This window comes from Sesamum indicum, linkage group LG6 (assembly GCF_026168435.1).
Source record: "Sesamum indicum cultivar Baizhima isolate 11 linkage group LG6, ASM2616843v1, whole genome shotgun sequence".
NCBI classification, from domain to species: Eukaryota; Viridiplantae; Streptophyta; class Magnoliopsida; order Lamiales; family Pedaliaceae; genus Sesamum; species Sesamum indicum.
The window spans coordinates 658,648-679,964 of record NC_142662.1 but is presented as its reverse complement, the minus strand read 5'-3'; the positions used below and the strand labels follow the sequence as shown (position 1 = coordinate 679,964).

The window sequence follows — 21,317 nt, the reverse complement described above, 5'->3', positions numbered from 1 at the left end:
CGCATAGAGAAGTGGATTTTGCTATAGAAACTCTTCTGGGAGTTGCCCCAATTTCTATTGCATCGTACAGAATGGCCCCAGTGGAATTACAAGAGCTCAAAAAGCAAATCGAAGAATTATTGGGGAAAGGGTTTATCAGGCCGAGTACTTCGCCATGGGGAGCACCAGTATTGTTTGTGAAGAAGAAAGATGGGAGTATGAGGTTATGTGTCGATTATCGTCAATTAAACAGGGTAACAGTGAAGAATAAATATCCATTGCCGAGGATTGATGACCTGTTAGACCAGTTAAAAGGAGCTACAATATTTTCAAAGATCGATTTGAGGTCTGGTTATTGGCAGTTGAGGATAGCAGAGAATGACATACCAAAGACAGCTTTTCGTACTCGTTATGGTCATTATGAGTTTCTGGTGATGCCTTTTGGGTTAACAAATGCACCAGCGGCATTCATGGCATTAATGAACCGTACATTTCAAGAATATCTGGATCACTTCGTTATTGTGTTTATAGATGATATTTTGGTATACTCGAGGGATAGAGATGAGCATGAGCAACATTTGAGGATAGTCTTACAGATTTTGAAAGAGAAGGAGTTATATGCTAAGTTAAGCAAATGTGAATTTTGGGTAAATCAAGTGGTTTTCCTTGGACATGTAGTATCTGGTGATGGGGTTATGCCTGACCCTTCAAAAGTAAAGGCTATTATGGAATGGAGTGCCAAAGAATACCACTGAAGTCCGAAGCTTCTTAGGATTGGCTAGATATTACAGGAGATTTGTTGAGAGTTTCTCTATAATTTCTGGTGCTCTAACAAAGTTGCTCAGAAAGGAGGTAGAATTTCAGTGGACGGAACAGTGTCAACAAAGTTTTGATGAGTTGAAGAAGAGACTGACCTCCAATCCGATTTTGGTGTTGCCATCTAGTAGCGGTGGATATATAGTGTATACAGATGCTTCTAAATAGGGTTTGGGATGTGTGTTGATGCAAAATAGAAAGGTAATTGCTTATGCGTCCCGTCAATTGAGGAACCATGAATTAAATTATCCTACACATGACTTGGAGTTAGCCGCGATTGTGCATGCACTGAAGATCTGGAGACATTACTTGTACGGAGAAAAATTTCAGATCCTTACTGACCATAAAAGTTTGAAATATATCTTGATACAGAAGGAATTGAATTTGAGACAAAAAAGATGGATAGAACTGCTGAAGGATTATGATTGCACTATTGACTTCCATCTAGGGAAAGCGAACGTGGTAGCAGATGCCTTGAGTAGAAAGAGTTCAAGTACATTAGCCAATCTGGGGAGTCATAATCAGACATTGCTACTGGAGATGAGGTCTATGAATACGGAACTGGAGGTTGATCAAGTAGCGGGTTTGTTGGCAGCCTTGCAAATTAAACCAGACTTCGTGGATCAGATCAAAGAAGCGCAGACTCAAGATCCTTTCTTATTACGAATGTTAGAAAGAATAAGACTTGGTAAGAAAACAAATTTTTCAATAAGAATTGATGGAGTAATAGTGAATGGGGGACGAGTTTGTGTGCCTGATACGGATGGGTTACGCGAAAGGATTTTGCGAGAAGCTCATAATGCACCATATGCGATGCACCTTGGTACTAAAAAAATGTATCGAAATTTAAGACCTTACTACTGGTGGCAAACAATGAAGAAGGATGTGGCTGAATTTGTGGCTAATTGTATGACATGTCAGCAAGTAAAGGCAGAACATCAGGCACCAGCAGGTAAACTTCGACCTCTATCGATACCAGAATGGAAGTGGGAGAAGATCACTATGGATTTTGTCGTGGGGTTGCCACGAACATTCAAAAAGCACGACACTATTTGGGTAATTGTGGATAGATTGACAAAATCTGCTCATTTCTTGCCGGTACGAGTAACTGATTCTCTGGATAAGTTAGCTGGATTATACATTTCTGAGATAGTGAGATTACATGGAGTCCCTATATCAATTGTGTCAGACAGAGATCCCTAATTTACGTCACGCTTTTGGGAAAGTTTACAAAGGGCATTGGGCACAAAGTTACATTTCAGTACCGCATTTCATCCTCAAACAGATGGCCAGTCAGAAAGAACGAGACAAACCCTAGAAGATATGATGAGAGCTTGTACAATGGAGTTTAAGGGCAACTGGGATGATTATCTACCTCTAATGGAGTTTGCATATAATAATAGTTTCCACTCTAGTATCGGTATGGCTCCATATGAAGCTTTATATGGAAGAAGGTGCCGCAGTCCGATTTGTTGGGATATAGAATAGTGGAAAAGGTACAGGTAGTTAAGAAATATTTGAAAGCAGCACAAGATCGACAAAAAAGTTATGTTGATCAACACCGAAGGGAGATGGAGTATAAAGTAGGTGATAAGGTTTTCCTGAAGATATCTCCTTGGAGAGGAATTTTGAGGTTTGGCAAGCAAGGGAAGATGAGTCCGAGATATATGGGACCGTATGAAATTATTGAAAGAATCGGACCACTGGCATATCGATTGGCATTACCAGCAGAGTTGTCACAAATACATGATGTTTTCCATGTTTCGATGCTGCGACGATATCGGTCTAATCCTAGCCACATTATTCGTGAGCCGGAGATAGAGATTTTCGAGGAGTTAACATATGTGGAGGAGCCTGTAGAGATTTTGGATAGGAATGTAAGGAAATTGAGAAATAAAGATATACCGATGGTAAAGGTGAGGTGGAGTCATCATTCCCCGAGGGAGGCGACTTGGGAGGTTGAGGAGCATATGAAAGAGAAGTATACCTATTTATTCCATTGAGCGGGTAAGTTACTTAAATTTCGGGGACGAAATTTTTATTAGGAGGGGAGAATTGTGACGTCCATAGAATTTTGTACGTAATTGGAAGACTAATTGGTAATTATTAGAAATTTAAATTTAATTGGCAAATAAATTATAGATTGAATTTGGATATAATAAAACTTGTACGGATTAAATTGGAGTTCGCTATAATATTTAAAAACAAATTATATTAATTAGAAAATTAAGAAGGATGTAATAGGTATTTTGAGAAAAGTTTAATTAAATATATAAAATAATAATATTATATATATAAATAATATATTGTAGAATTGAGGAGAGAGAGAGAGTGTAGAATGAATGAGGCGGTGGGCCTCTCTTGTCCATATTAATATGCACACTTACACATAATACAAACTCACACACACACACTCATACATACACAGCAGCGCACACGCACATTCATACACACACAGCAACGCACACACACATTTCGGAAAACAGAGGTATGGATATTGAATTTTAATTTTTATTAATTTATATAATTATATTATTTAATTACTCCATTTATTAAATGTTGATTATATTAAGCGATATACTATTTAATCGGAGTATTTTATGATTTTGGCTATTTAAATTAGTGTCGTATTAAATATCATAACTGCTATAAAAATGATATAGTTGGGTACTTAAAATATTAGATTTGTTAGATTTAATTATTACTATAGCTAATTTACACAATTCCATCGGAATGATTAATCAAATATGTAATTCTATGTATTATTGCTTAATTAAATTGTATAGCAACGGTAAATTGACAGAAAATTTGTAGAAATACTTCGGAAGTTATATTTTAAAAATATTATGTTATTAAAGAGGAAAATGAGGTTTCAATGGTAATATAATTTACGAATGTTATTAAAAATGATAGTTATAAATATATAAGGAGTTTGATTAAGTGAATTCTTATGAATTATTTGGTAAATTAAATATATTGATTATACGTATTATAATTTATTGTAGGACGTGACGACAAGGTAGAGGGTTGAGCAGTCCCTCATAAAATAGAAGCATTTTGGGATATAAGGTAAGTATAGCTAATTGGATTTATATATATATATATATATATATTTATATGTGTAGTATTGTATAAATTATATATATTGGTTTCTTGGATGCGAACGTGGATTTGGCTTTATATTATTATTGCGTGGCTTTCGTATATTGATTGTTTATATAATTAGTTGTGAATTATTTGTTAGAATACCATAATATTGGTGAAATTGTTACTATGTGGTATGTGATGGTAATGTAGAGATATGCGGGGTATGATTATGTGATAATCATATAATTGATTGTTGATGAAATCAAACTGGGAGTTGTTATTGAGAGAGTGATTATCATAAAGAATAGAATGACGATTGTGAGTTGAAATAAAAGATGATGCTTACCTAGTTGGGAACACAGTCAATGGTTTATGAAATTATGATTGATGATAATGTGATTGATAATGAGATATGAAAAATATACGATTTAAGCTAGGTACCATGGCGCGTAGGGTACCGGGGTATTTCGGGGCAGCACGGAATATCCTGTGCTGTTAGCTACACACTGGGGTGGTGTGGGGGTACCATGTTGTTGTGATGTCATGTGCTATATTGCTACACAGTTGGAGTAAAAGAGTGTGGGGATATCACACGACGGGTATCCTGTGCTGTATATGATATGATGATGGCCGGCGAAATCATTAACTGATGTACTCCAACTAGGGTAAGTGGGGCCCTTAACTAATAAATGATAACTAATGAATATTATATCGTGGATTGATTTACAGCTGTGAGTATGTATTGTTGCTTATATCTGATGTTGTTGTATGACGAATGACTGTTGTCGATATGACTGCATGTACGTGAATCTTTGTTTGTGTATATATATATAAATTGATCAGCTATACTTATTGAGTAGGCAGCTCATTCCTTGCCACGTACTTTTTAGGAGATAGGTCACACTGATTAGCCACATTGGACTTTCAGCGGTGCCGTCGTCTTTATTAGGTGGGTTTGCCGTGAGTTCTGAAGTCAGAGTTTTGATTATTGGGTTATTAAATATTCTGGTCTTTTGTCGGGATTTGTATTTTAAGTTGTGGTATGATATTCGTTGAGGTTATGTACATGAGGACATCTAGTGGGGGTAAATTTGAACTTTTGGTGATATCTAATACCTTTTGTGGTATATATATTATGCTGATAAATTAGAATTTATTTTACGAGATGAAAGAGAATTACTTGTAGAATGAGTTCTGATTAAAGAAATGATGAAATAGTAATAATTAGATGTAGCGAGTAGGGGGCGCTACAGATAGTATGGTCGTAAGAGGCTCACCAGATTGATGTATAAGCGAAGAATGTTTTTTACACCTTTCGCATTTGATCACGAGTTGTTTTGCGTCTTGCTCCATGAAGAGCCAGAAGTACTCCGCCCACAATGCTTTATTGGCAAGCATCCAAGTGCCTATATGTGCTCTATAGTAGCCACTATATATTTCCTTTAGGACATGGATCCCTTCGGGTTGAGATAGGCATCTAAGCAAAGGATGTGTGAAGGACTCCTTATAGAGGACCTCTCATTGCAACAGGAAACAAGAGGCTTGGGCCTTAAGCCTGATAGCTTCCCACTTGTCGCCCAGAAGGAGTCCCTCCTGTAACCATCGGATAACGGGGGTCCTCTAGTCGTCCAAGGAGGATACATCTTGGATGCAAATTTGTGCCCACGGTTGAGGGATGTATTGTATGGTGACTCACCTCGTACTACAGTCCTCTAGAGAATTGGCTAATTTAGAGAGACATTCGGCCTTTATGTTCTGCTCTCGTGGAATTTGAATGATTTGAAAGCTGTCGAATTCTGTTTTGAGTTCTACTATCTGTTGGAGATATTAGATCATGCTCTCCTCCTTAGCTTCATAGTTGGGAGTCCGAATAGGCCATCACATGCCTGGCTCCTACGTCTCATGCCATTCTGAGTCCCGTCACAAGTGCTTCATATTCAGCTTCTTGTTGGAGGCTTTGAATCTGAATTTAACAACAAATTCTAGGTCTTCTCCTAGAGGTGAGGTGAGGACTATGCCTGTGCCACTACCTTGGAAGGTGGAGGACCCATCCACGTGTAACACCCATTTCCCGACTTGAGAGGTATCCTCTTCAGCTACTCCTGTAGTCTCAGAGACAAAATCTGCCAGGGCTTGACCTTTGATGGTGGTTCTGGGTATGTATGAGATGTCATATTGGCTTAGTTCCACCCCCCTCCCCCCATTTCACCAATCGGCCCTAAGGTATCTGGTTTGCTTAGCATTTGTTTATAAGTAAGTTGGTCTTCACATGGATAGGATGTGAGAGAAAATAGGGGCACAGCCTCCTAGCAGTGGTAACCAACATGAGGACCATCTTTCCTATGGCTGTGTACCGTCCTTCTGCTCCATTGAGGATCTTGTTGACATAATAGATCAGCATTTGTTTTTTCCCTTCTTCACGAAGTAGCACCGAAGCTGATTTGTTGAGGGGTGGTTGATAGGTAGACATAAAGGGTATCCCCTAGGGAAGGCTTCACTAGCAGGGAGAGCCCTACAAGATATTGTTTGAGGCTCTCAAATGCTTGTTGGTAGGAATCATCCCACTTGATGTTTTTGGCCTTTCGGAGTGTTTTGAGAAGGGTAAGCTTTTTTCTGCTGATTTAGAGATGAATCGGTTTAGTGCTGCTATTCTTCCTGTCAACCTTTGCACTTCATTGATGTTGGAGGGGGCCTTCATGTCTAAGATGGCCTTGATCTTGAGGGGGTTCACTTTGATTCCTCTCTAGGTAACCATAAATCCCAAGAAACGCCCTCCCTTCACTCCAAATGCACATTTTTCAGGATTGAGTTTCAATCGATGCTTTCTTAAGAGAGTAAATGTCTCCTCTAGGTCCGCCACATGGTCTTGTGCTTCTTTGTTGTTTACAAGTATATCGTCTACGTAGACTTCCAGTTCCTTCCAAGTTGGAGATGGAATATTTTGTCCACCAAGCATTCACAGGTGGCTCCGGCATTCTTCAAGCGGAACGGCATGGCTATATAGTAGAAGGTTCCAGAAGATGTAATGAAGCTAACTCTTTTGCGGTCTTTGGGAGCTAGTATTATCTAATAGTACCGTTATGGGGCATCCATCATGCTTACAAGTCCACATCCGGACGATTCGACGAAGAGGGTAAAAATCCTTAGGGCAGGCCTCGTTGAGATCACTGAAGTCGATGCACATTTGCTATTTCCCTCCGGGCTTGGGTACTAACACCGCATTGGATAGCCACTCAGGAAATTGTATTTCCTCAATGTGACCACCTACCAGTAGTTTGTCTACCTCTGTCTGAATAATTTTTTCCTTGAAATGTCTCTTCTTTTGCTTCACTGGTTTTATGCGAGGGTCGATGTTAAGGTGATGTGTTATGACATTGGGGTGAATTCCTTCTAAGTCTTGCAGCGTCCATGTAAGATGTTTGCATACGGTGCAGACATTCAATTATTTTCTTGTGTGTGGCTCCTTCTAGTTGAGAAGTAATATGCGTTGGAATTTTTCGGGGTCTTCGGGTACAATCTCAATATTCATTAGTTCTTCCATTGGCTGGACCTTGGCGGCTACTTTCTCCTTTTCACCGTTCTCGGCATTACCTTTTTCGCGTTTATTAGGGGGTGCTTCCTTATGGTACCCGCCGGAAGGCCCCTCCTTATCACACTGGTTAGATGGTGTCTTCTTATCTTGCTTGTTGGGGCGTACTTCCTCAGGATCCTCTACTTCTCTTTTATCCTTTGCTTATAGCTCCACATAGCATTTGCGAGATTGGAGGGGATCTCCTTGTACTTTCCCTACTCCACTTGATATAGGAAATTTGATCTTGATGTGGTAACTGGATGTCATAGCTTGGAAGGCATTAAGAGTGGGCCTCCCTAGAATGATATTATAGGCTGAAGGGGAATCCACCATCAGAAATTTTAGTAGGAATTATCTTTGAGTAGCTCCCTACCTCTAGGGTGGACTACCTCTCCTGCAAATCTGTAAAGGGATGTATTCACCAATTCCAGGGGGGTATCCCCTAGTTGCATTTGATCGTACACTTCTCCAAACAATATGACCATGAAACTCCCTAAATCTATGAAGATGCGTCCCACTTTGTAATTAGAGAACAGTGATGACTAGAGCATCGTTGTGGAGGCTTTTAGGATCTGATCGTTCAGCCCTTCAAAATTGATGAAGGGGGCGTCTTCCATGGTGTCAACATCCCAAACTTCTTTTATGATTGTGTTGTGCACCTCTCTAATTTGCTTCTTTCTAGCATGATGGGAATCACCTCCTTAGGTCCACCTAAAATATTCATATGACCCCCTTTCGAGGAGGATCGTTTGTTTCCTTTCTCCCTTCAAGGATGTTTTTGCGTTCTTTATTGAATGAAGGTTCTGGAGGGGAAACCTTCACCTCTTTTCCTCTGTTTGTTTCTTGCTTGACGTAGGGCCCCGTTGCCCGAGCCTTTTCCCAACAGACATACTCCAGGAGATACCTATTTTGGATGAACCTTTCTATCTCATTCTTCAAATGTTGGCATTCTTCAGTAGTGTGGTCGTAATCATTATGAAAATGACCAAACTTGTCGGATTTGGGGCGCTGAGATTGCTCTGTCCATGATCGGGGGGGGGGGGGGATGAGCAGACCTTTTTCTTTGACCGCCATGAGGGCTTGGGTGATAGGCACTATGAGAGGGGTATAACCAGATTGAATCCTGTTGAAAGTTGCCTTCTTGTCCCTGAATTCAGTGCGTTATTTCTTGAAGGGGCCTTCCTCCCTAGCCTCTTTCCTCTTTTCTCCCCGACTCTCCCTCTTGGCCGTCTGAGCGTCTTCCATGTTAATGTATTTGGTTGCTCGAGCTAGGAGGGCGTCAAATTTTAAAACTAGATTCTTGGCTAGGAACTTGAAGAAATCCCCATCCAAGAGACCTTGAGAGAAGGCGCTGGCCTTTACTTCTTGCTTGGGGGAGGGTACTTCCAGGGCTACAAAATTGAATCTCTGTAAGTACTCACCCAAAGGCTCATTGTCCCTTTATCGCAAGGCGAAGAGGCTAAGCTCCATCCTCTGCAGCTTTCGGCTACTAGCAAACTGGTGTAAAAATAGGGACCTGAACTCTTGGAAGCTTCCTATCGCTCCAGGGGAGAGTTGGTTAACCATTGTTGTGCGGCCCTGGCGAAGGTAGTTACGAAGACTCGTCATTTGATCCCTTCCGTGTATCTGTGCAGCAAGACCGCATTCTCAAAACGCAAAAGGTGTTCCTAGGGTTCAGTCGACCTATCATACTCAGCAATAGCAAGAGTACAGCAATTGGTCGGGAGCTCATCTGCAACCACAACATTTCTGAAGGGGTCACCTTGTAAATCTTCTTCTGGAATTCCCTCTATTTGGTGTTGCATGTCTTAGAGGCCTTTTTGAAGACACTCCAAATAGGTCAGACATTGCTGGGGGACATCTGGTAGGTTTGCTGAAGGGTCATCCTGTGACCCGGTAGGGGTAGCTCCTATTATAGTAACACCTTCTTCTGAGGGAGTTCCTTCTTGAAGGGCACCTGCTTCCAACATGGGGGCTGGAAGAGTAGGGACTAGTATTGCCATTTGCTCTCGTACCGCTGCTACAACAATCTATTGGATTGCACCAGTAAAGCCGGGGAAAGTTCACCTGATGTGGTGTCAGAGGTGATATTTCACCTTAGAGGATCAGCCAACGGCTTGGTCACTCTGGGAGATAACAGCGGAGCCGAGGAAGCTGCAATGGACCCTCCTACTAGTGCTAAGGAGGCCCTTGCAACAACTTGTAGAGGCTGATTGTTACCGGGCACCTCTGCGGTCTTCTGCTTGTTAGTCTCCATGGTATCTCAGGCCTTTAACTCAAGTTTCCACAGATAGCGCCAATTCGTGCAATTTTAGCACGGATCCAAAACTCTTAGATCTTGATGTTAGATCTCGGCTAATTTGAGCGAAAGCTCTTGAGAAAAAAGACCTGCAAAACAAAGAGTTAGCACTCCAATGCTTACATTAGTCCGGAATTTAAGAATAGATAAAAACAAAGAAGAAATATGATGAGAAATCATGATAAAAATGATAATTTCATAGGCTAGAGCACGAAATTATGATGTGAGAAAAGTAACAATAAGAGTTGAAAATCTTTGTCAGCAAGAGGGGTCTGATGGGGGTTACTCCCTGTATTTATAGAATAAGAGTCCTTCTATGACAAGAGTCCGAGGAGGTGTATCTAGTGAGAAGGATTTGAACTTCCAACGAAAAAAGTGGGATTTGGGGATAAGGCTCTTCCTTATTCATTTTAGCAACAAAGCCCTGAAAAAGGGAGACTCCTTCCTCATGCGGACTCCTATCGAATGAGGATTCCTTTCAGGCTACAGAATTCAACTTCCAGTGGTCATTCCCCTCCTTCTGGCTTTGGTTTAGAAGACTCTCAGATTGGGCTTCCTCCTTGGGCCGGATTCAACAAGGCAGGCTCTCCTACTAGACTCTGGTGCAGGGGGGGGGCTTTTGGGCTGAGCCGAATGGACTTTCCTTCTGGGCCAGCCCAAATTAGTAGGATATCTTCTTCTTGGGCCAAGCATGGTGTTTTGGGCTGGTGGACCCTTATTTGGGCTTAGCATTCCTTCTTGGGTCAACTTCTTTTGGGTCATACCCATAATTATCCTAAAGAGTTTTCTTCAGTAAGGAGAGTTTTCAATCAGCCATAGATCTCCCAATCAACCATAAATTGTATTTTGGACTTTTCTTTTTTTGTTCCTTTCTCGCAAGTTTAGGCGTGGGCACGCCTAACTGGTCATTCCAATCTGTCAAAAGGTTGATTGTGGTCTCTTTCTTCCTTTTTCATTCCACCAATCTCTTACAAGCTAATTCTGTAATATAGCACATGATTAGGAGTATTTTAGCTTCAAAAGATAGCAAGATATCACTGAAAGTATAATAAAAATGCACTCCTGACAATGCTTAAGTTAGTAACAGATTAAAAAAATAGAAAAAAACTTGAAATAAAGTGAGAAGAATGATGACATATGATTAAGAATGATAACTATCCATGTGGAATGCAAAATATAAGCTAAAAATAGCTTAATAATCGAGAGAAATCAATGAGAGTTTGAGAGTGTGGTATGATGTTACCAAATGACTGTACAAGGTTCCTATTTATAGGTTTGTACAAAGTAGGATAAGGAGCTGGTTGTGAAGTGTCGTACTGAGTTGGAAATCCATTTGAATTAGCTATCATCCAAAACAAGTCGTTTGTGATTTGGATAAATAATAGCTGAGATACGTGAGTTAGACTAAATTCTATCATATCTGCCTAAAAATTCGGGGGTTGGTTGTTTATAGATTTTTCAGCTCATTTGCGACTAAATTACCTGGAACCACCTGGAGATAATTTAGAGTGATGTGTACAGATGCGTTGGCAATGACGTGTCCAGCAGGATAGACCTGTTTCTTGAGCCTACCAGTTCAGTTAAAGTAGGAGGTAGACCTATGAGCTTTTCCTCCCTGCTAATGAGCCTCGCCTTCCTGTTGACGGCCCAGCCACGTTCTTAGCCAACTGAGCTAGTGTGCCTTATTTTTATGGGCTTTGTTTTTCTATTAGTGGGTTTGGCCCAATAATTTTAGGGGGCATCATCAACATGGAATACCATTTTAACTTTTTCCCAAAAACTATGTCAAGTTTAAATGGGTTGGATTAGGTATAATGATCCTATGAATTCCTACTGAGCCCAAAAAGGATTATTACTCCAATGCTCAAGTCGGTAAAAGAATTGAAATGAAAAGTATAAAACTGTGTTAGGAATATTACTTATGGAGTTTGGAGAATAATGAGTTTGAATGTAGTAAGAATAGAGAGTGAATAATGTTGTGTATGCTTCGTGATATCGTGGATAATGATGATTAGGGAATGAATACATTTGTTATTTATAGAGGAAGTTGAATAAGAACACATCTCTGAATTACCTGATTTTGAGCGAGGTGGTTGGGCCAACTGATGCAGCCGAGATTGTAGGAATAATGTTACTAGATTTTTGCGAGGTGGCTAGGCAGTTTTTCATTTATTAACCTCAAGGTATAATTAAACTCTCCTCCATTAAGATTTGGTATAATTAACATAGATCCTCTGTGGTTTAGAGAATTACATAACATTATTCACTCTCTAAATTAATAATAAATATCAGTAAGAACTTTTAACAATAAATGAGAGGCATATAAGAACTTTTATCTATTTTTTTAGTTAATATCAGTAAACTCGATAGATTTTGACTAATAAAAAGACTTATTTGTTAGATCGAAACAAATATCAGGAGTACTAGATATAATTTTTCAAATTAAAAAAAAATTACGTATAGTTACACCAAATAGTTGAGAAGAACGGTGTAATTATTCCTAATCTTAATTGGGCCTTCAGGTTGGTCTTATGGGCCTTCAAGTTAATGGTGCCCAACTGGACTTCCAGGTAGGGGTGTACCTTTTTTGGTGAGCTCGAGCTCGAGCTCGATTTTCAGTGGTATGGCTCGAGCTCGAATCTTACATGATGAGCTCGAGCTAATTTTAAGATGATTATTATTATTATTATTATTATTATTTTCAGATTAAATAATGAGAATCGCCAAACTTTTACATAAATTTATAAGTAACAAAACAGATTGCATACTACATACTATATTATAAATATACCAAAATATAGTATGATATTTAATTTGTTGTTATAAATATAAACTACTAATTAGTTTAGTAGAAATATAATTAGTAAAATATATCAAAAAAACTCATATTGAATAATTTAAAATTATAGAAAAGTATCCATTCTCTAGAATAATGCAATTGAAATGCATAAAAATATTTTATAGTTGAGATTAATATATGTTCACAATTTGCAATAAATTTATATATTTATAAATGTTAGAATTACATTAATGCAACTATCATCTTACATTTTTAAACAACATGGGTTAATCGGGCCATTAAAATTTGGATCAAACCGTTATATACGATCAAAATTACAGAAACATACATTTGATAAAATTTTCGACTTATTGGATACACAACTGTCTAGATATCGTACTTGAAATATAAGAGTAATCATTCAAAATGGTGTATTTTTGAATTAGGCCATATGATTTCAAATTATACCGTCTGATATGATCCAATGGACACAGTCTTATATATATATATATTTAAATTTGGTATAAATCGGGTACCCAAATTGTAAGATATCGTAATTGTTGATTAAACTTTTTGATCTCATTATATATATGTAAAATAATAATTAAAATAATTAAAATTGTTCGACCGTCATTATTATTATTATTATTATTATTATTATCATTACTTTTAGATTAATTCATAGGAATCACTAAATTTCGACATAAATTTATAAGTAATAAAATAAATTGCATAATGCATAGTATGTATCTTGATATAAATATAAAACTTAGAAATAGATAAAGTTCAATGAATTACTTGTCAACTTAAAAAAAGTATAACGCAATACAAGTATATAATAAAATATAACATAAAGTTTATATGTGTCATTAAATAATTATTTTATAAAAAATATTATAATTTACTAAGTTGTACATTAAATTTTCTTTGTATAAAGATTAAACGTATAAACAAAAGAACCAAAATTTATTATTATCTAAAATAAAATATATGATATTGATTAATAATTATAATATACGGTCAATTTTGAGTATAAAATTGATAAAATATTGAATATAAAATTAAACATATAAAAATTTTAAAATAAAAATATATATAAAAAATAAAAAATATGGAAAAAGCTCGTGATTCGGCTGGTGAGATGATGAACAGAGGGAATTGAGCTCGAGTTTGAGCTCGAAATGGCTTGACTCGAGCTCAAAATCGAGTCAGTTCACGCTGGGCTCAACTTGTCTACCACCCCTACTTCCTAGTGGGCTTATGGGACCTTCAAATTAATAATTTCCAATTGGGTTTTCAAGCATATCAATGCAACTATGTTGGAATAGGTGATCAAAAAGCCAATTGAATTGACGGTTTTGGAAACTATTCAAATAATTTTTAAATATTATCCCGATGAATATGGTAAGTATTCATCCTTGATATATGTGTTTGTTGTCCTTACCAATTACACTAAGCATCAACGTCACAACAGATGCCCACATACCATTTAGATAACCTATATAGTTAGGTTGCGCATTGGATGGCGGCTACAAAATCAACTTTTGAGAGTTGATCTGAAATGTTCTAAGTCGAAAACCTTGAGATTGGGCATCGAGAGTCCTATTAAGACTTACACTAAGTATTGTATTCATGAGTGTCATTTTTCATTAACGACAGAGGTTGTATGTCATGCAATTTCAGTGGGTTAGTTGACAATATGGTCAACTGACTGAACTGACTCTTGTGGATCATTATATGAAAGCCTTGGAGGCTTGGTCGGTATGATAATATAGGAGTAGTCCTCAAACTTAAGGAACCATGATGGTCATGTGTACATGATGGTTGTATCTTGGATCTGTACTAGAGGTGATTGTGTTAGAGACATGATCATTATAAGCTCTTCCAGTGCAGTCAGAATGTGTAGCAAGGACGGTGGTTCCAAGAAGAGGATAATTCCTCTGTCAGTTTGTGACAGCAGTATCTCCTATGCACTTGGAGATGTGTTTATGCCTCACAAAATTTGTAGCTACAATGGTTGATCGAATAGGAAATAATTTCATACGTCGAGCAATTAAGCAAAATACAGTCTCAAGTATTAAAGCATAGATGGCTAGTCCAGGATGGAAATCGATATCAAATTTCATACCTTAAACTAAGGCCGGAAAACGCTAGACGAAAGGACCGTGCCCTTATGGAATTGGGAGCCTAAATGTTCATATAGATATTCACCTAGTTTCTAGTGTCATGGATCGTTGCTCGACGACCACCAATGACAGCGGGTTTTCTTGATCAATGGTTGATCAAGAATGATTATATTGGATTTAATTAAGCAATAGTATTGGGCAGTAGCCCAAGTCTAACTGAAAAGTGAACCTAAAGAGTCACACACAAATCACCGTGGAAAGACAAGGAATTAATTTCGAAAGATATAAATAGTTGGATTGTTTACATGTGGGATGATCCATTTGATGGTAACCCAAGATTAGATTAATTAGATTATTTAATTGGACTTATCTTAATTAATAAATTAGATTTATTAATTAAAGAAAATTGAGTTTATGTGTTTAATTGGATTAAATGACATTGGGCTTAATTTAGTTGAATTTTTATTAAATTGAATTGAATAAAATCAATCGGGCCTTGAATTTATTTTAATAAATCCTTTACCTTACCTTAAGAAGAGAGAGGAGGCATGAAGCGTGGGAAAGAATGCAAGAAGAATTCGGTCCACTAAGTTAAAGCCCGCTAACAAAGGGAATTGACTTCCATTATTGAAAGGTGGGTTGGTCAAATTGCAATTTTGGAAATTGTAGATTTGATCATATTTAGAGTCTTTCTCTATATAGCATGATTGGATTATACCATATAGGAAGAGGGTTACCTTGTAGGAAGGTGGAATGTCTATAGACACATTTCCACGTTCCCATACAAAGCATATGTACTTGTGTTATCATCATTATTTTCATATGACAACAAATAGTGAGAAGTGTAGAGAAAACACACTCCCTCTCCTTCTCCACGTAACTCTCTGCCCTCTCTCTTTCTCTCCCTCTATCCCTCTAATTCTTTAACTCTCTTTGATCTAGGATCAAATGAAAAGTTGTAGAGAATTTTTTTATGAAGTGAATACACTAATTGATACTGTAGTTTTCTTTCTTCATCTTCCAATCAATTTTGAGTTCTTCTAGCAAAGAGTTCAAATTATCTTACCATGGTGTAGTGTGGATCATTTTTTAAGGACTCCTACGTTGGAGCCTAGGGTGAACGAAAGAGTCGAACACATATTGCCAATTGAAATGAGAAACGAAAGAAGTAAGACCTCATTTAAAAACCAGTTTTCGTCTGTTCTTCATCTATAGTCTTGTATGTTGGATGTGTCGTTTTATTTTCTTTAATCCACATACTACATCGAAAACCCAGGAACACCAAGGATACACCCCTTGTATGGTCATAGAAATTAATGATTTTAATTATGCGTATATATTTTACATTTTCGCATTTTCACTCGCGCGTTCTCAGGCCAATCTGCTTCCTTCAAACTAATCCCCATTACGTGAGCAGGCCTCTAGCGATTGCGCTTCCCTTCCTTGCAGCCTAATTGGGTCAATGAGCTTTTAAGCTTTCAACTTTCTTTACTATTGCTTACAATTTATTTTCAATGTAAATATATAAACTATCTAAAACACTCCTTTCAAATTTTAGGAACTAATATAGGTGGCAATTGAATTCGTACCCTTCGAGACCATCCCATTAAGTCCAAAAATTGAAGGCGGGGCGGGTATATGTCTTGAAAATTGAGACCCACCTGATTCTAGGGCAGGTCTCAAGTCCATAAGGATCCAACCCAAAACCCGCTCTGATATTGTATATCTATTTATATATTAACTTTTTATGCATGAGCCCTAGCTCTTCTTCTCTCTTCTTGATTTTTCTTCTTTCCTCTTATTTTCTCTTCTCACTCTACCTTCGCCTCCCGCCAGTTCGCTTCATCTGTCGCTACCTAGACTACCCTCGGATTGCCGTTGCATCTTCTCATAGCCTCTTCTCGCCATCACGTATTCTCCCCTCGCCTCGCCTCTCACCACCTAGTCTCATATCTTTGCTCGCCTAGCGTTGCCATCCCGCCATGCCCTTGGTTATTGCTGTCTCCATCTTCTTTCTTCTCTTTTTTCTTAAAATATTAAGGGCCCACCACATCAAAAAGGAATCCATCTAAGGGACATATCCTTACACGAATCAATGAACAAGAAAGAGCAAATCAAATATAATGGAACAGGTAGAATGTCAAATTCAAACAACAGTACTATTTCGAACCTACTCTCAGTTTTGTCCGAATGGAGATTAATTAAACACCGCTGATTTAAATATGCAAGAAGAGAAATAACTCTTATGCACGGTTTTCAATTAGAGAAAAAAAAGTATAGAATTTCGGCTCTGGGACGGATTATTTTACTAGGGAAAAGAGTAGAAAACCAAAGATTAACCAAAGAGGAGACAAAAGCAAGCTAGACACAAGCTGCAGAAGGACTACAAACACTTTTGTCTTTTACCAAAATGGGATCTCAATATTGGCACAGTAGAGACAAAAATACTAAGATGCTTTTGATTAATTTATTGCAAACTTTTGTCTGTTGATGCTCATATAAAACATGATGGAAGCTGAATGATGGGTGATTCAATGCCCTCTGATCCATCAGAAATTGATCAACTAGTTAGTCGTTAAAGATGTGGAATATGAAGGAAGACGTTCATCAAATTCTCATAAACAACATGAACGACTATGCTGGTGCTTCAGTAGTGATTGCCGTAGGTTTAGCAGCAGTATTGGTGATGATTTTCCAGTGGTATCCGAAAGGGAGAAAAGGCAGTGAGATTCCTGGCAAACTTGGCCTTCCTTTCCTTGGAGAGACATTTGCTTTTCTTGCAGCTGTAAACAGCACCAGGGGTTGCTATGACTTTGTGAGGCTTCGGAGATTGAGGTAAGAATACTAACATATACTTCATGTTCAAGAAACACACCCACACCCACATATATATATATATATATATATATATATATATTGAGGTAAATTATAACGAAGTCTCTTGAAATTTGTCATAATTATAAATACTCATCATTGTTTGAAAAATTACAAAAAATACCCATCAATATTAACAGACGTTAACAAATTACAATGGCCATTAAATTGCTATAACCTTTTAAATTGGGGCTTGCATTGTGATTGGTTGAAAATAAAAGGTTTTCTGGCCATTCTCGTACATCATCTTTTTCAGCCAATCACAATGCAAGCCACAATTTAAAAAGTCACATGCCATTTTCCGGCGAGTGACTCAACTTTCCGACCAAATTTGTACCAAAGTTGAGATTTTTTCAGTTTTACGGGATAAAAATAGAACCCTAGTAACTTAGGGGATTAAAACAAGAATGGCCTGAAGTTAGGGAACGAAAATTGCCTTTAAGCCCTATAATTTATTTACACAAACTAATCATATCTTTTATGTAATTATAAAAATCAATCTTGGCAGTTTAAAAATAAGGGTAATTTGTATAATGATATTGATATTTTTGGGAACATTGTACGTGTAATTTTTCAAAAAATAGAAGTGGTTTGTGTAATATATATATATATGATGCTGATATTCTGATATTATGATGTAAATTATAAATAAAACCAGGTACGGGAAATGGTTCAAGACGAGAATTTTAGGTAAAACTCACGTGTACGTTCCAAGTGTTGAGGGAGCAAAAACAGTGTTTGCAAATGACTTTGTGATGTTCAACAAAAGGTACCTGAAATCAATGGGAGACATGGTGGGAAAGAATAGCTTACTGTGTGTTCCTAAAGAGATACATGGAAGGATGAGGCATCTGCTGGCCGATCCTTTCTCTATGAATTCCGTTTCAAAGTTTGTCCCCAAATTCGACCGTGAGTTGTCTGAAAGACTCAAGAGATTGGAGAACAGTGGGAAGAGCTTCAGAGTGCTTGAATTCAGCATGAAGGTACCCAACACCTCAACTATTAAATGTTGGATCCATAGTCATTGCTGTGTCCCCTATATATCCTTTATAACAGCCAGTGGCTTGGCCTCGAAATTTCCTACACAGCTCTTGGTTCAAACCTTTACATTCTAAGTTTCTAACCTCAAGAGGAAATGTGTGATGCAGGCTGCGTTTGATGGGATTTGCGACATGTTGATCAGCATCACGGATGCTTCTACGCTCGACCAACTCGAGCATGATATCACATGCGTTACTGATGCGATGTTGTCGTTTCCGCTTATGATTCCTGGCACAGGATACTATAGGGGCATGAAGGTAAGGTTGACTAGTTAAAAGGAAAAATTCTTACCTATACCAGATTTTGTCACGTCAAGTTGATTACAAGGGTTATCTAATTTGTCATGGGATTGTCTTGTTCTATCAGGCCAAAATGAACCAACTCAAAGTAACAAAAATTTTCAAAAACCACATGAGGCTTAAAAGAGAATAAATTAACTAGCAAACAGGCGACTATCTGTACGTTGTAACACAGTTTGTCCTGAAATTGCTAAATAATCTATAAGAAGGATGGATGATTCGTGCAGGCTCGCGAAAGGCTAATAGATACGTTCAAGGCGAAGATTACCAAGAGACGGAATGGAGAAGAAGTTTCTGATGATTTCCTGCAATCCATGTTGCAGAGAGACTCATATCCGCCCAACGAAAAGCTCGATGATGAAGAGATTGTGGATAACTTGTTGACGCTTATAATTGCTGGGCAGAGCACCACTGCAGCTGCCATAATGTGGTGTGTCAAGTTCTTGGATGAGAACAAACAAGCCCAAGACAAGCTAAGAGTAAGAAGTCTTCCTATAATTGTCATTTTACAAATTTGTAGACGTACCTGATTTTTTGGTTGCAGAAAACATTTGGTTCCGTTGTTTCAAACAAGGATAAGATGCATTCTTTGTTCCGTAATTTAGGTCATTTAGGATTTTCGCCTTTTAACATCATTTCTAAGGTAAGATTTTACATCTTTTTAATTTTCGCGATTGTTATTTTTTTGTTTGTCAGAGTTCACTTGCATTGGCAAGAAGGGTGAGCTCCAACGAAAAATGATTGAAATAGCGAAAATTAAAAATATGTACACTACTTTTGAAAGTTAAAAGACAAAATTATGGCAAAAATGAACCAAAGGATGAACTTCAGTAAAAAAAAAGTACTAAAATCACGAAAATTAAAAAATATAGGATCAAAATGTTAACCTAAAAAGTTAAAGGATGAAAACACCAAATAACTTAAGTTACTGGATGAAAAATGCATTTAAGCCTTTCAAATAGTTGCTAAAATTGGAATAAATGCATTTGGGTTAGGGGTAGGTAGCAAAGTCGATAGGTAGTTGTCACGTGTAATCTGAATAAGAAAACATGGATTCTAGTCCTGCTTGGGATCTTCGAAATTCCTGAAGCCCCCTTTTCAGAAGTAAGAATGACGAATTTTTTGTGCACATGAGTTAGTGTGATGGGAGTGTAAAAGGTAATGTGGTCAATTATGACAGTGATTTAGATTCCAACTTTCTTGCAGGAGGAACAGTTGCAAATTCTTAGAAACAAACCTGCGGGAGCTTTGCTTAAATATGATGATCTGATGAGCATGTCTTACGGTTCAAAGGTCAGAGAAACCAAATTATTAATTAAACCTATAAACTGATGTATCTGTGTATGTTATAAACATTATTAACATTAACATGTGACGATGTTTAGGTTGTCAAAGAGACATTGAGGATGTCAAATGTCTTGTTGTGGTATCCTAGAGTTGCACTAGACAATTGCACTATTGAAGGCAAGTTCAGACTTCTGAACCAACCTAAAAATGTGGCTTTATTTTTGCTCTCTGATTGTTCATTGTTGTGGATAACATGTTTAGCGCTCGATATGTTTGTACCTGCAGGTTACGAGATAAAGAAGGGATGGAATGTAAACATTGACGCGACTCAAATACATTATGATCCGAACACGTACAAGGACCCCATGCGCTTCAATCCTTCCCGGTTTGATGTATAACATCTCAGCCGCTTTCTCTTTTAAAGTAACGAAATTTCAAGTCTAAACATAGCTCTCAGCCAAATCCAAGCTAATTATATTTAAATTGTTCACATAACGAGTGCATTATACAGTGATGTATCATATGACAAATGCAGCAACGCTTGTAATTATTTGGACAAGAATTTTTCCCAATAGTACTGTATGAACACTTGGCAGGGAATACAACTGATGATATTGTTGTATGCTTGCAGGAAATGCAAAAGCCATATAGTTACATACCTTTCGGATTAGGTCCTCGGACATGCTTGGGTATAAATATGGCAAAAGCTACGATGCTGGTGTTTTTACATCGACTAACTAGTGGCTACACGTGAGTACAACATATCATACATATTGATGTCAGAAATATTTTTTACCTAAATATAAAACTTAAATAGACTAAAGTTTTTCTTGATTATTGTCATGCAGGTGGACAGTTGATGATGAAGATCTCAGCTTAGAAAGGAAAGCACACATTCCCAGATTGCGAAGCGGATGCCCAATCACATTAACACGCCTGGACGATACATCTATCACTAATTCATAGATTTTCTACGAGTCATTTGAGCAATTAATGATTGTAGATGTTCAGATGTTTCATGATTGTAACAGATGGTTTAGATCTTTCTACTGGTTTAATGACGTCTTGTTTCTACCGCAGAAAACCTAGAAACTAGTAAAATTCAATGGTTTATCCCTGCTGATACTTCTACATATAAGAGAAGCCATGTAACATGTAG

General features: G+C 37.6%; 1 protein-coding gene across 3 annotated transcripts; it reads left to right on the top strand.

Annotated features, from left to right (window-relative positions):
• The first annotated feature begins 3,800 nt into the window (after positions 1-3,800).
• LOC105165765 (cytochrome P450 85A1) lies at positions 3,801-21,242 on the top strand. Of its 3 annotated transcripts, none has more exons than XM_088881255.1 (9): positions 3,801-3,864; positions 17,211-17,492; positions 18,190-18,514; positions 18,680-18,829; positions 19,099-19,350; positions 20,078-20,164; positions 20,257-20,550; positions 20,790-20,908; positions 21,007-21,242. In XM_088881255.1, the coding sequence occupies exons 2-9, from the start codon at positions 17,239-17,241 to the stop codon at positions 21,122-21,124; spliced, it is 1,599 nt and encodes a 532-aa protein (XP_088737381.1). In that variant the 5' UTR covers positions 3,801-3,864; positions 17,211-17,238; the 3' UTR covers positions 21,125-21,242. The 3 variants fall into 3 exon arrangements, with proteins under 3 accessions (XP_088737381.1, XP_011083191.1, XP_020550407.1); XM_020694748.2 differs by lacking the exon at positions 3,801-3,864 and having other exon boundaries at positions 16,371-17,492; positions 20,257-20,335; positions 20,444-20,550; XM_011084889.3 differs by lacking the exon at positions 3,801-3,864 and having other exon boundaries at positions 16,356-17,492.
• Positions 21,243-21,317: the final 75 nt, after the last annotated feature.

Excerpts from the sequence above, each read along its gene's own strand:
- LOC105165765 (XM_088881255.1), top strand. The coding sequence starts at position 17,239 with ATGTGGAATATGAAGGAAGACGTTCATCAAATTCTCATAAACAACATG. Across the intron at positions 19,351-20,077 it reads AAGCCCAAGACAAGCTAAGA|GAGGAACAGTTGCAAATTCT; the intron begins GTAAGAAGTCTT and ends ACTTTCTTGCAG. Across the intron at positions 20,551-20,789 it reads TCAATCCTTCCCGGTTTGAT|GAAATGCAAAAGCCATATAG; the intron begins GTATAACATCTC and ends GTATGCTTGCAG.